The sequence below is a fragment of the Hyla sarda genome, chromosome 7 (genome assembly GCF_029499605.1).
Source record: "Hyla sarda isolate aHylSar1 chromosome 7, aHylSar1.hap1, whole genome shotgun sequence".
Lineage (NCBI taxonomy): Eukaryota > Metazoa > Chordata > Amphibia > Anura > Hylidae > Hyla > Hyla sarda.
The window spans coordinates 97,319,612-97,332,833 of NC_079195.1; the positions used below are offsets into that span (position 1 = coordinate 97,319,612).

General features: G+C 43.7%; 1 protein-coding gene across 4 annotated transcripts in view; it reads left to right on the forward strand.

Annotated features, from left to right (window-relative positions):
* The first annotated feature begins 1,594 nt into the window (after positions 1 to 1,594).
* LOC130282156 (interferon-induced protein with tetratricopeptide repeats 5-like) overlaps positions 1,595 to 13,222 on the forward strand; it is a 54,518-nt gene continuing 42,890 nt past the window's right edge. The window contains exons 1-3 of one of the 4 annotated variants that reach the window (XM_056530116.1): positions 8,559 to 8,582; positions 10,574 to 10,670; positions 12,107 to 12,316. Coding sequence is in view for 1 of the 4 variants with exons in the window: in XM_056530115.1 (XP_056386090.1) it covers positions 10,627 to 10,670 (44 nt within the window). In the remaining 3 variants the exon portion in view is untranslated. Of the gene's footprint in view, positions 1,629 to 4,313; positions 4,397 to 8,539; positions 8,583 to 10,573; positions 10,671 to 12,106; positions 12,317 to 13,222 lie in introns of those variants that run through there. The other 3 variants (XM_056530118.1, XM_056530117.1, XM_056530115.1) reach the window with 3 other exon arrangements.

The window sequence follows — 13,222 nt, forward strand, 5'->3', positions numbered from 1 at the left end:
ATAAGTAACATGTGTGCCAAGTTTCATGGAAATGTCGTTAGCCGTTTGGAACTAATGCTGGAACACACACACATACACATACATACACACACAAATACATACATACACACATACACACACAAATACATACGCACATTCAGATATATATATATATATATATATATATATATATATATATATATATATATACTGTATATATATTTGTAATTATAGTTAATAGTGATCCCAGTATCATTTGCATTAGTGTAATTATAAGGACTGAGAGCCATCTAGTGGTTGATTTGCCACATTACAGATTCTCTACACCCATTGGTTTACAGACTGAGCATGCAGTTTGCCCATCCTGACCAGGACAGACATGTGCTTTAGAGTCTTTGAGAAATGTGGCACAGAGAGTATACTAAATGCAGTTTGTCAGTTAAAGGAGATATGCAGCCTAAACTTTAACTCCCCTTCCTACGTTCCCCCGTTGCTCCGGTATCTACGTCTTGTTCCTCTGCTGCTCCGTGCTTCTTAGGCTCGAAACGTCATTCTGTGGTCAGCGTATCGCCGGCTGCAGCGAATACCCGCCTCGGCCAGTTATAGACTGAGCACACTGTCATGTAAGGAGCCCAGGCTCATCACAAAAACTGCAACAATATGTTGTCTCTCACAGGGATGTCGCGGATTGCCGGGATCTGTTTCGGCCACAAGGTATTTTCTTTTTCTTCTTTACTACGTCCTACCCTTCCCACCCTCCTTACTCCTCCTTCCATCCCCTCTCTTTTTTCTCTTTTTCCTGCTCTTTCCTTTTCTCCATTTCCCTCCCCCTTGTCTTCCTATCTATATTCTATCTAGTATTTTCCTTATATTCTATCATTTGAATATTTTCTTGATTTGATGGTTATGTAGCCAGCTATTTGTTGTCCTGAGGTACTTACCTTATTAGAGATTGTAGTCATTTACTTAGATTGAATTACGTTTCCATCAAATTGCCTGCTACAGATTGCTTTTATTGACATTATATTGTACTGTCCTTATACAGTTTTTTGTGGCTATATTTAGACCAGAAAAAATACATTGCAAAAGGTATGTGTTTTGGACCAACTCCTGGGTTTTGCACAAAATACTGACCAAAATAAGAACCAGAATGAGGACCAAAGTCGATAACAGGATCTTAAAGAAGTAAAGACAGATGCAGCCCGAACGCAGGTGTTCAAAGAATTAAAATAGCGTCGAGAGTTTTCTTTCCTAGCCTACTGATGCCTGATCATCAGGGCCGGATTAATGTAGGGGCGGATGGAGCTGCCGCTCCAGGCCCTTACATTAAAATAGGCCCAGTGGTCTGCACAGGCGGCCCGCATAGGCCGCCCGGACCGGTGACCCGCCTCCTGTTCTGCCGCCAAAACCTAACGCCGACACACCCTCCCCCCTAACCCCCCCCCGCTCCCCTCTATCTTTCAACACCCCAGCCGTCGTCACCTCCGTCAGTCACACGCGATGCGGCAGCTGTCAGTGAGAGCTGCGGTGACGTCATCCACTTCACGGCGGCGCCCGGAAGTCACGTCCCCGCGGCTCCCACTGACACAAGGACTGAGCAGCAGCCGCCGCAGCGTGGCAGTCTGAGTCACCGGGTCCCAGAGAGAAAGGTGACAGCCCTTGGGGCCATTTATAATGTAAGGCACTGTGAGGGGCACAATTTAACATGTCAGGGGGGCAGCAACCGCATTATAGGTTGCAAGACATGGGGTATTATATATGAGGGGGACATTATATGTGGGGGCACATGACAGAACCCCCCTGTCATGTGCCCATATAATGCCCCCCTGTCATGTGCACCTCATATATAATACCCCATGTCCTGTGCTCCTCACTGCCCCCCTGACATATGCCCCTCACATATAATGCCCCCTGGCATGTGCCCCTCACATATAATGCCCCCCTGACATGTGCCCCTCACATATAATGCCCCTGGCTTTCCTGCCCCCTCAGGGGCATTATATGTGAGGGGCACATGTCAGGGGGGCATTATATGTGAGTGGCACAAGACATGGGGTATTATATATGAGAGGCACATGACAGGGGGACATTATATGTGGGGGAACATGACAGGACCCCCCCCCCCCCTGTCATATGTCCATATAATGCCCCCCTGTCATGTGCCCCTTATATATAATACCCCATGTCCTGTGCCCCTCATATATAATACCCCATGTCCTGTGCCCCACATATATAATGCCCCTCATATATAATACCCCATGTCCAGGGGGCATTATATGTGAGGGACACATGTCAGTGGGCATTATATATATGAGGGGCACATGTCAGGGGGCATTATATGTGGGGGGCAAATGACAGGGGGGCATTATATGTGGGGGCACATGACAGGGGCCCCCCTGCCATGTGCAAATATAATGCACATATAATGTCCCCCTGACATTTGCAGCTTACTTATACCCTCTGTCCTGTGCCCCTCATATATAATGCCCCCCTGTCATGTGCCCCCACATATAATGCCCCCTGTCATTTGCTCCCCACATATAATGCCCCCTGACATGTGCCCCTCATATATAATGCCCCATGTCCTGTGCCCCTCATATGTAATGCCCCTCATATATAATACCCCATGTCCAGGGGACATTGTATGCGAGGGACACATGTCAGGGGGCATTATATATGAGGGGCACATGTCAGGGGGCATTATATGTGGGGGCACATGACAGGGGCCCCCCTGTGATGTGCCAATATAATGCACATATAATGCCCCCTGACATTTGCAGCTTACTTTTAATACCCCCTGTCCTGTGCCCCTCATATATAATGCCCCCCTGTCATGTGCCCCCACATATAATGCCCCCCTGTCATTTGCTCCCCACATATAATGCCCCCTGACATGTGCCCCTCATATATAATACCCCATGTCCAGGGGGCATTATATGTGAGGGACAAATGTCAGGGGGCATTATATGTGGGAGCACATGACAGGGGCCCCCCCCTGTCATGTGCCAATATAATGCACATATAATGCCCCCCTGACATTTGCCGCTTACTTATAATACCCCCTGTCCTTTGCCCCTCATATATAATGCCCCATGTCCTGTGCCCCTCACATATAATGCCCCCTGACATGTGCCCCTTATACATAATTCCCCATGTCCTGTGCCCCTCACATATAATGCCCCCTGACATGTGCCCCTCATATATAATGCCCCATGTCCTGTGCCCCTCACATATAATGCCCCCTAACATGTGCCCCTTATACATAATGCCCCATGTCCTGTGCCCCTCACATATAATGCCCCCTGTCCTGCCCCCCTCAGGGGGCATTATATTTGAGGGGCACAGGACAGGGGGCATTATAAGTCAGGGACATATGTCAGGGGGCATTATATGTGCATTATATGGGCACATGACGGGGGGGGGGGGGGGGCTGTCCTGTGCCCCCACATATAATGCCCTATGTCCTGTGCCCCTCACATATAATGCCCCCTGAGGGGGCAGGACAGGGGGCATTATATGTGAGGGGAACATGACAGGGTGCATTATATGCGAGGGGCACAGGACAGAGGGCATTATTATTATGTGGGGGACACAGGACGGGTTATAATTATTATATGTGGGGGCACAGGATGGGGCATTATTACCATATATGAGGGGCACAGAGTGTTTTGTATTTCAGAGGTATGGGCCGGCATTTATCATTGTAGGTGTAAGTGAAGCATTTTTACACCTTTTTTGTGTGCTGGAAATGTGTTGGAGCACCAAATTTATTAAAAAGTAGACCATTTGATACATTTTGTGCAGGTCACATTTTCTAAAATTTCACTCTTCACATACACCAAAAAGCTAAGTCTGGGCTGGTGTAATTTTAGAGACTTTTCAGTGGTTTTGCAAATTTTTTGCGCCTTTTCACAAAAAGGTGCAGTTCATAAAACCCTTCCATATTATGTGTATTGCCAAAATCGGTGGATTACAACTCAAGCGCAAAAAAGGCACAAATAAACCCTGCTTGCGTCTTTTTTGCACCATTTTTAGACACAAAAAACAGTCTAAAGACAATTATACATGTCGGCCATAGTGTATATTATAAGGGTAGTATGGTTTTTATGGGCCACATAATTACGGTATTGTATTCAGAGGGTGCATGGCAAGGTTATATTCAGAGAGCACAGTATGTGGTAGTATTATAATCAGAGGGTGCAGTGTGTTGTAGTAATATATTCAGAGGTTACAGTGTGTAGTAGTATCATATTCAGAGGGTACAGTGTGTGCCAGTATTATATTCAAAGGATATGGTGTTTGGCAGTATTATAATAATTATTGTTTTCATACAGAGGATCAGAATCCTGACATAGTGAGGAGCAATCTGGGTATCAAGTTCTGCTGGGTGAACATTTAGCTGAAACAAGTCCTGGCGGTATGTACCATCTGAATTAGATAAGAAAAGACTATAGAGAAGACGTCACCTGTAATCACTGATATAATTGTGTATTCTCTTCACTATAGAGAAGACGTCACCTGTAATCACTGATATCATTGTGTATTCTCCTCACTATAGAGGAGACGTCACCTGTAGTCACTGATATCATTGTATATTCTCCTCACCATAGAGAAGACGTCACCTGTAGTCACTGATATCATTGTGTATTCTCTTCACTATAGAGAAGACGTCACCTGTAGTAACAGATTTTATTGTGTATTCTCTTCACTATGTCCTATCAGAGCTGGAGTCACTTGTAAGTTCTGCAGTAATGATGGGTGAAACAACAACTCCCAGCATAACCTTACCACATACTTAAGGTCATACTGGGAGCTGTAGTTTTAAATGGTAAAAACTTTTTTAGCACTTTCCCATTCTGTGGCAATTGGTATATTTGATTATTATACTGAAAATAATTTTCTGCAACATTTTACAGCGCGGGCATCACAACATGCTACAGCGCGGGCATCACAACATGCTACAGCGCGGGCATCACAATATGCTACAGCGCGGGCATCACAACATGCTACAGCGCGGGCATCACAACATGCTACAGCGCGGGCATCACAACATGCTACAGCGTGGGCATCACAACATGCTAAAAAAAAATCAGGGCCTATATCCCTTAATGTTATGCTTTTGCAAATATTCATCCAGTTGCTGTTTAACCCCTTAAGGACTGAGCCCTTTTTCACCTTAAGGACTTTCACCTTAAGGACTTTTTTGCAATTCTGACCACTGTCACTTTAAACATTAATAACTCTGGAATGCTTTTAGTTATCAATCTGATTCCGAGATTGTTTTTTCGTGACATATTCTACTTTAACATAGTGGTAAAATTTTGTGGTAACTTGCATCCTTTCTTGGTGAAAAATCCCAAAATTTGATGAAAAATTTGAAAATTTTGCATTTTTCTAACTTTGAAGCTCTCTGCTTGTAAGGAAAATGTTTACTTGTATTTGAAACCCAATTTCTTTCGAGTAAGCACATACCTCATATGTCTATGTTAATTGTTCGGCAGGCGCAGTAGAGGGCTCAGAAGGGAAGGAGCGACAAATGGTTTTTGGGGGGCATGTCACATTTAGGAAGCCCCTATGGTGCCAGAACAGCAAAAAAATAACACATGGCATACCATTTTGGAAATCAGACCCCACGGGGAACATAAAAAGGGGCAAAGTAAACCTTAATACCCCACAGGTGATTCACGACTTTTGCATACGGAAAAAAAAAATAAAAAAAATTCCCTAAAATGCTTGGTTTCCCAAAAGTTTTACATTTTTAAAAAGGGTAATAGCAGAAAATACCCCCCAAAATTTGAAGCCCAATTTCTCCCGATTCAGAAAACACCCCATATGGGGGTGAAAAGTGCTCTGCTGGCGCACTACAGGTCTCAGAAGAGAAGGAGTCACATTTGGCTTTTTTGAAGGAAATTTTGCTCTGGGGGCATGCCGCATTTAGGAAGCCCCTATGGTGCCAGGACAGCAAAAAAACCCACATGGCATACCATTTTGGAAACTAGACCCCTTGGGGAACGTAACAAGGGGTAAAGTGAACCTTAATACCCCACAGGGGTTTCACAACTTTTGCATATGTAAAAAAAAAAATTTACCTGAAATGCTTGGTTTCCCAAAAAATTAACATTTTTACAAAGGGTTAAAGCAGAAAATACCCCCCAAAATTTGAAGCCCAATTTCTCCCGATTCATAAAACGCCCCATATGGGGGTGAAAAGTGCTCTGCTGGCGCACTACAGGTCTCAGAAGAGAAGGAGTCACATTTGGCTTTTTGAAAGCAAATTTTGCTCTGGGGGCATGCCGCATTTAGGAAGCCCCTATGGCGCCAGGACAGCAAAAAAAAAAAAACACATGGCATACCATTTTAGAAACTAGACCCCTCGGGGAACGTAACAAGGGGTTAAGTGAACTTTAATACCCCACAGGTGTTTCACGACTTTTGCATATGTAAAAAAATATTTTTTTTTAACCTAAAATGCCTCTTTTCCCAAAAATTTTACATTTTTAAAAAGGGTAAAAGCAGAAAATACCCCCCAAAAATTGTAACACAATTTCTCCCGAGTACGGCGATACCCCATATGTGACCCTAAACTGTTGCCTTGAAATACGACAGGGCTCCAAAGTGAGAGAGCGCCATGCGCATTTGAGGCCTAAATTAGGGACTTGCATAGGGGTGGATATAGGGGTATTCTACCCCAGTGATTCCCAAACAGGGTGCCTCCAGCTGTTGTAAAACTCCCAGCATGCCTAGACAGTCAGTGGCTATCTGGCAATACTGGGAGTAGTTGTTTTGCAACAGCTGGAGGCTCCGTTTTGGAAACAGTGGCGTACCAGATGTTTTTCATTTTTATTGGGGAGGGGGGCTGTGTAGGGGTATGTGTATATGTAGTGATTTTTACTTTTTATTTTATTGTGTGTTAGTGTAGTGTAGTGTTTTTAGGGTACAGTCACACGGGCGGGGGTTCACAGTAGTTTCACGCTGGCAGTTTGAGCCGCAGCTCAAACTTGCAGCCGGATACTTACTGTAATCCTCCGCCCATGTGAGTGTACCCTGTACGTTCACATTGGGGGGGGGGGGGAACATCCAGCTGTTGCAAAACTACAACTCCCAGCATGTACGGTCTATCAGTCCATGCTGGAAGTTGTAGTTTTGCAACAGCTGGAGGCACACTGGTTGTGAAACACAGAGTTTGGTAACAAACTCAGTGTTTTGCAACCAGTGTGCCTTCAGCTGTTGCAAAAGCTACAACCCCCAGCATGTACGGACAGCGGAAGGGCATGCTGGGTCTTGTAGTTATGCAACAGCTGGAGGCATACTACTTTGGCTGGGGATGCTGGGGACTGTAGTTATGCAACAGCTGGAGACACACTGGTTTGCTACATAACTCAGTGTGCCTTCAGCTGTTGCAAAACTACAACTCCCAGCAGTCACCGACAGCCAACGGGCATGCTGGGAGTTGTAGTTATGCAACCAGCAGATGCACTATTACAACTCCCAGCATGCACTTTAGCTGTTGGTGCAAGCTGGGAGTTGTAGTTACACAACAGCTGAAGGTACACTTTTCCATAGAAAAAATGTGCCTCCAGCTGTTGCAAAACTACAAGTCCCAGCATGCCCATAAGGGCATGCTGGGAGTTGTGGTGGTCTGCCTCCTGCTGTTGCATAACTACAGCTCCCAGCATGCCCTTTTTGCATGCTGGGAGCTGTTGCTAAGCAACAGCAGGAGTCTGTCACTCACCTCCAACGATCCAGCCGCCTGAGGTCAGTCCGTCGTCGTCGCCGCCGCGGCCGTCGCTCCTGGGGCCCCGATCCCAACATTGACGCCGGGGATCGGGGTCCCCAGCACCTGGGGTGCACGTCCCGCACCCGCTCACGTCCTCCGGAAGAGGGGCGGAGCGGGTTGCGGGAGTGACACCCGCAGCAGGTGCCCTGATTGGTCGGCCGGTAATCCGGCCGACGAATCAGGGCGATCGTGAGGTGGCACCAGTGCCACCTCACCCCTGCTGGGTCTGGCTGTTCGGGGCCGTCGGAGACGGCCCCGAACAGCCTGTAATTCCGGGTCACCGGGTCACTGGAGACCCGATTGACCCGGAATCTGCCGCAGATCGCTGGACTGAATTGTCCAGCGATCTGCGGCCATCGCCGACATGGGGGGGCATAATGACCCCCCTGGGCGATATGCCCCGATGCCTGCTGAACGATTTCAGCAGGCATCGGGCACCGGCTCCCCTCCGGCTAGCGGCGGGGGCCGGGATTTGACAGGACGTACTCAAACGTCCTGAGTCCTTAAGGACTCGGAAAAGGGGCCGTTTGAGTACGTCCTGCGTCCTTAAGGGGTTAGACGTCTTTACAGACTCTAATAAGATCATATCTGCAGGCAGAGGATTCCACATCATTATTGTTCTTAGTGTAAAAAACTCTTTCCTTTGCCTTAGACAAAATCTCCTTTCTTCCAGTATAAAAGTTGCTGAGTTGCCCATAGCAACCAATCAGATCACTTCTTTCATTTTTGAAAAGGCTTCTGGAAAATGAAAGAAGCAATCTGATTGGTTGCTATGGTTAACTCAGCAATTTTTCCTCTGGACACTAACATATATTCAGCTATCCTGGTAATTTAATGTGCATAAAACATGTGACAGATGCGCTTTATTTGTGTTAAGAAAAATTACTTTGTGTTGCATTTTCATTTTATATATTATAATATAAAGGCCCATCAAAATCTTCAGCACCAGGCCCATGATGCTCTTAATCCGGCCCTGCTGATCATTGCTTCAGTGACGTAGCCTGGCAGAGCCACCCCATGACATCAGAATACCACACAGCCTTTCATGAATTGTGTGCAGAAGCAGCAGCGATAATGATAACTGGAAATATTTGGGGAGATTTATCAAAACCTGTGCAGAGGAAGAGTGGTGTAGTTGCCCATAGCAACCAATCAGATCGCTTCTTTCATTTTCCACAGGCCTCTTTAGAGGCCTGTGGAAAATGAAAGAAGCGATCTGATTGGTTGCTATGGGCAACTACACCACTCTTCCTCTGCACAGGTTTTGATAAATCTCCCCCATTGTGTGGTACAGACACTTTTTACCATCTGACTGTGTATGAATGTTCTCTATTTACAAAAGTCCCAAATAATAAATCGATGACTACTGCAAAAAAAAAAAAACTTCTACAGTACACACAAATACAGTGGAGTGTAAAAAATGCTAAAAGTAACACAACTTGATTTGACTTTATACAAACAAAAAAAAAGGCAATAATAAATGTCCACCATAATATTTGGGGAGGCCACTGGTCCACTTTAAGGGTATGTTCAAATGAAGAAATCTCCACAAATTTCACGTTGACAGAGCGGAGTTTTGATGGAATTGCAGCTGAATTTCTGTTTTCTCAGAACACTGAATACCGCTGGAATTCAAGCCTCATTTATTTCAATGGGATTCCAATGCAAAATTCTGCAAATATAAGAATGAATGTATGTTTTTGCGGAACGCAGAATTTCTGCAGCGGAATACCCGCCATAGAAATTCTGCTGTTTAAATGAGACTTTGTGCAGTAAATTTTGGCAGAATTTCTGGAAGAATTCTTCTGCGGAATTCTACACAGACATTCCGTAATGTGAACATAGTCTTTTATACATTAAGGGTGCGTTCCCACACAGCGTATACGCAGTGTATTTCACGCTGCGCAAAATTTACGGCAGCAGCGGAAAAACGCTGCGTATTCCTTGCTCACTATACACACAGGGCTATCCGGCGGCAGCCCGATGTGTGCAGTGAGTTTTGGAGGCGGAGCCGCGTTTCAGTCACGCTGACATACGGCCCCGCCTCCGAAACTCACTGCACACATAGGGCTACCGCCGGAAAGCCCTGTGTGTATAGTGAGCAAGGAATACGCAGCATATTTCCTGCTGCTGACGTAAATTTTGCGCAGTGTGAAATACGCTGTGCATAAGCCATGTGGGAACGCACCCTAATTTAGGGTTTTCCTCAAGTTAAAAGGGAATCCTTGGCAGGGTTTTTTATTTATTTATTTATTTATTTATTTATTTTTTAATGTAGAGGCCCTAGGGTTGTATATACTTGTTTGTGGGGTCTTTTTTAAGAGGTTGGCTTTGTTTAGGGGGTGGTGTCTGGGGTTATTTTCTTATTTAGGTGTCCATATTAATTTCTGGTCTGGTCTGTATTTATTCTGTAATCAGCTCAAGGGTCTGTATCTATTTTGGGATCAGGGATTTCGGGTTTTACCTGAGGTCTCTATTAATTTTGAAAAGTATATTTGACTTAAAATCCATTAAGCTGGCCGAGTTTGGAGAACGGGGCTCTTGTAATGCTATATGTTAGAAAAATGTATTGTATCATTAATATAAAGCTTCTCAGAATATTCCTTATCTCACCTCCCAAACATAGCCAAGTATCATGGTGTATTGCCATGTGGGTACATATGCTGTATATGTTTGTATATTTTCTTTATATGTGTGTGTCCTCGGCTGTCTGAATGGCAGAATCCCTGCACTTTCAGATTCTGCCAGCCTAGTTGTAGACCAGTGAGCTGTATTCAATGTGCCAGGGGAACTCAACTATTTTTACTGCTTATTCAGGTCTGCCATCCGCCGATACAAATGTATGCGGGGAGAGCCAGCGGTCGGTCCGGATGACCATGGTCCACAAGTTGAGTACTGCTGCACTATGCCATTGGTAACCCTGGCAGATTTAAAGAAACTAGCAATTTTCCCTTTCTTTATTTCTTCAGAATGATGAGAACCACACCGGAGCCCAACCAACCCCACTGTTAGTCAATAGGATCTTTTGGGTGACAGTGTAATCTGTCATGTGACGGATCCAGCAACCATAATGCTTGTGTGAACAGGGCTTTATCCATTTACTTTTATAGACCCCCAGGTCTATATACCAGTTAGCTACTAGTGACCCAATTATTTTTAATTATTTATGTCTATTTGTTTTTTTGAGGGAATAGCCATGTATCTGGAATTGCCTTGTCTTGAGGTATTAGCACGTTTTATTAGTATGTGAAGAGAATTATGGTATAGTTATGGATTTTGTTTTGGTAATTAATTTTGGTATTTCATCACAGAGAAATATTTTCTATCTGGCCTATATGATGGTTTTTGACTGTTTTTGATTCTTCCTCCGATATCGTACATTAATCCATTAACTGGAGGTAAATTCAAAATAATATCTTTTCATGGCATAGTCTGTATTGATTTACTATTATTATTTATTCTCTCATTTTTTCTGGCTCTACCTTCATCTTGTTTTCTCTTTCTTCTTGTGCATATTTGGTCTTTCTTTCTTTTTTTGTATCACATTTGTGTGCTATATGTCCGCCACTAACTTTAGTATATAAGTATATATATATATATATATATATATATATATATATATATATGCATCTGAGCATTATGAATATTGTTACTTACATTTGTTTGCTTTTCGTGTGGTATGTCTTCATCTTTTGCTACAGGATCAGAAGCCGTGAAGACACTTCAAGCAATTTGTCCAGCTATACATATGTGATCTGTGGTCTGCTAAGTGTCATATTTATATTTATTCTGTGCTGAGACTCTGCTGTCGCTTTTTGTATTTCTTTCGTATCATTTTTTTATTCCTTTAGTATTATGTATTATTCCATGTACAGTATGTATTGTTGCTTTTCAATGTATCCCCCCCCCCTCCTGTATACTGACTTTGTTTGTGGTCCCCTGATGAACCGCTGTATAATATAAGATACATGGGGAAATATGTTGGGATATACAGGTGTTTATCTCAGGAGAACTATTGGCATATTAAATTGATGAGTATTTGTATGTACAGTACCTTAGATTTAATCTAATAGGGTATTAATGATATGATTAAATTGATGTTTTAGCTCAATGTAGATAGTGTTTTGGTTTTAAGTAGCTAACTGACAATTGTGTTGAATTTGTCAGTGATAGTAATGACCCAAATACCTTTTTATATTTATTCTATATACAAAGGAGTGCAATTTGGTTGCAAAACCCACCCAGCTCAGCCACTAATTATCATTTTGCTTAACTTGGAGGTTGATCACAGTGTTTATTGTATATGTTTAATGTATAAGTCTTTTCAACTTCACCTCTTTTATGACCAAGGCAATATACTAGGCGGGCAATGTCTGCCTTCAGTCTTCCGAATGCTATTATCCTTCTCCACTGCCAGCTGTGACTTAACAAAGCAAGCTCACATCGCATTAGAATGAAAGAACAACACAACTCTAAAAAAGAATAAAAAAACACCAACAGATCAAAACTAATATAAATAAAAGAAAATGGATATCAATTTTTTTAAATGATATAAAAAAGGTAACCATAGCAAAACTCTTATACAATCAAAGACACCAAAAATGGAACAAACATTGTACTGAAACAAATAATAAAAAAAAAAGATTCCCAACAATGAAAGAAACCAAGAGGGCATGTGGGGGGGGGGGGGGGGGAGGCAGCTTCCACAGCACCTGTAAGTCATGGAAAAATATGAAAGGGGGAGGGTTAAATGACCTAGGGGCATCCCTCCTCACCAACCAAACTGCCCCTATTTGGTGATAGCTCCTGCATACCACCTGCAAATAGGAAGGGAAAGGAGGAGGAAAGACAACCAGCCTGTGCCACTTCGCCAACTGGACATTAACCCGCTGCTCGGGCATTTTCCTCCATTTAAAGGAAAACTGCTAGTCCATTCACCAACAAAAAACCCAATACAAAGGTTTATAGTGCGGGCCAACAGGACTCCAATGAGGGGTTAATTACTTATATATGTCCAGTATGTCCTGAGACATGTCCCCCAAATTCAGTGAATCGCGCACAGGGAATGGGGCTCCGGACACTTAATTTACATATTCATTGTCTGTGACTCTACTTCACTTAGATATAGGGGGGGCACTCAATTTACATATTCATTGTCTGGGACTCCACTTCACTTAGATATAGGGGGGGTCTGCCCACTTGATTTGCATATTCATTGTCTGTGACTCCACTAGGAAGTGGAGTCACAGACAATGAATATGTAAATTGAGTGTGAGGAGCTCCGCCCCCTGTGCGTGATTCACTGATTTTAGCAAAGGATCTTCTGGGGGCATATCTCAGGACCTACTGGACATATTTAACCCCTTAAGGACCAAGCCCATTTTAACCTTAAGGACCAGGCCAATTTTATTTTTGCGTTTTCGATTTTTCCTCCTCGCCTTCTAAAATCCATAACTCTTTTATATT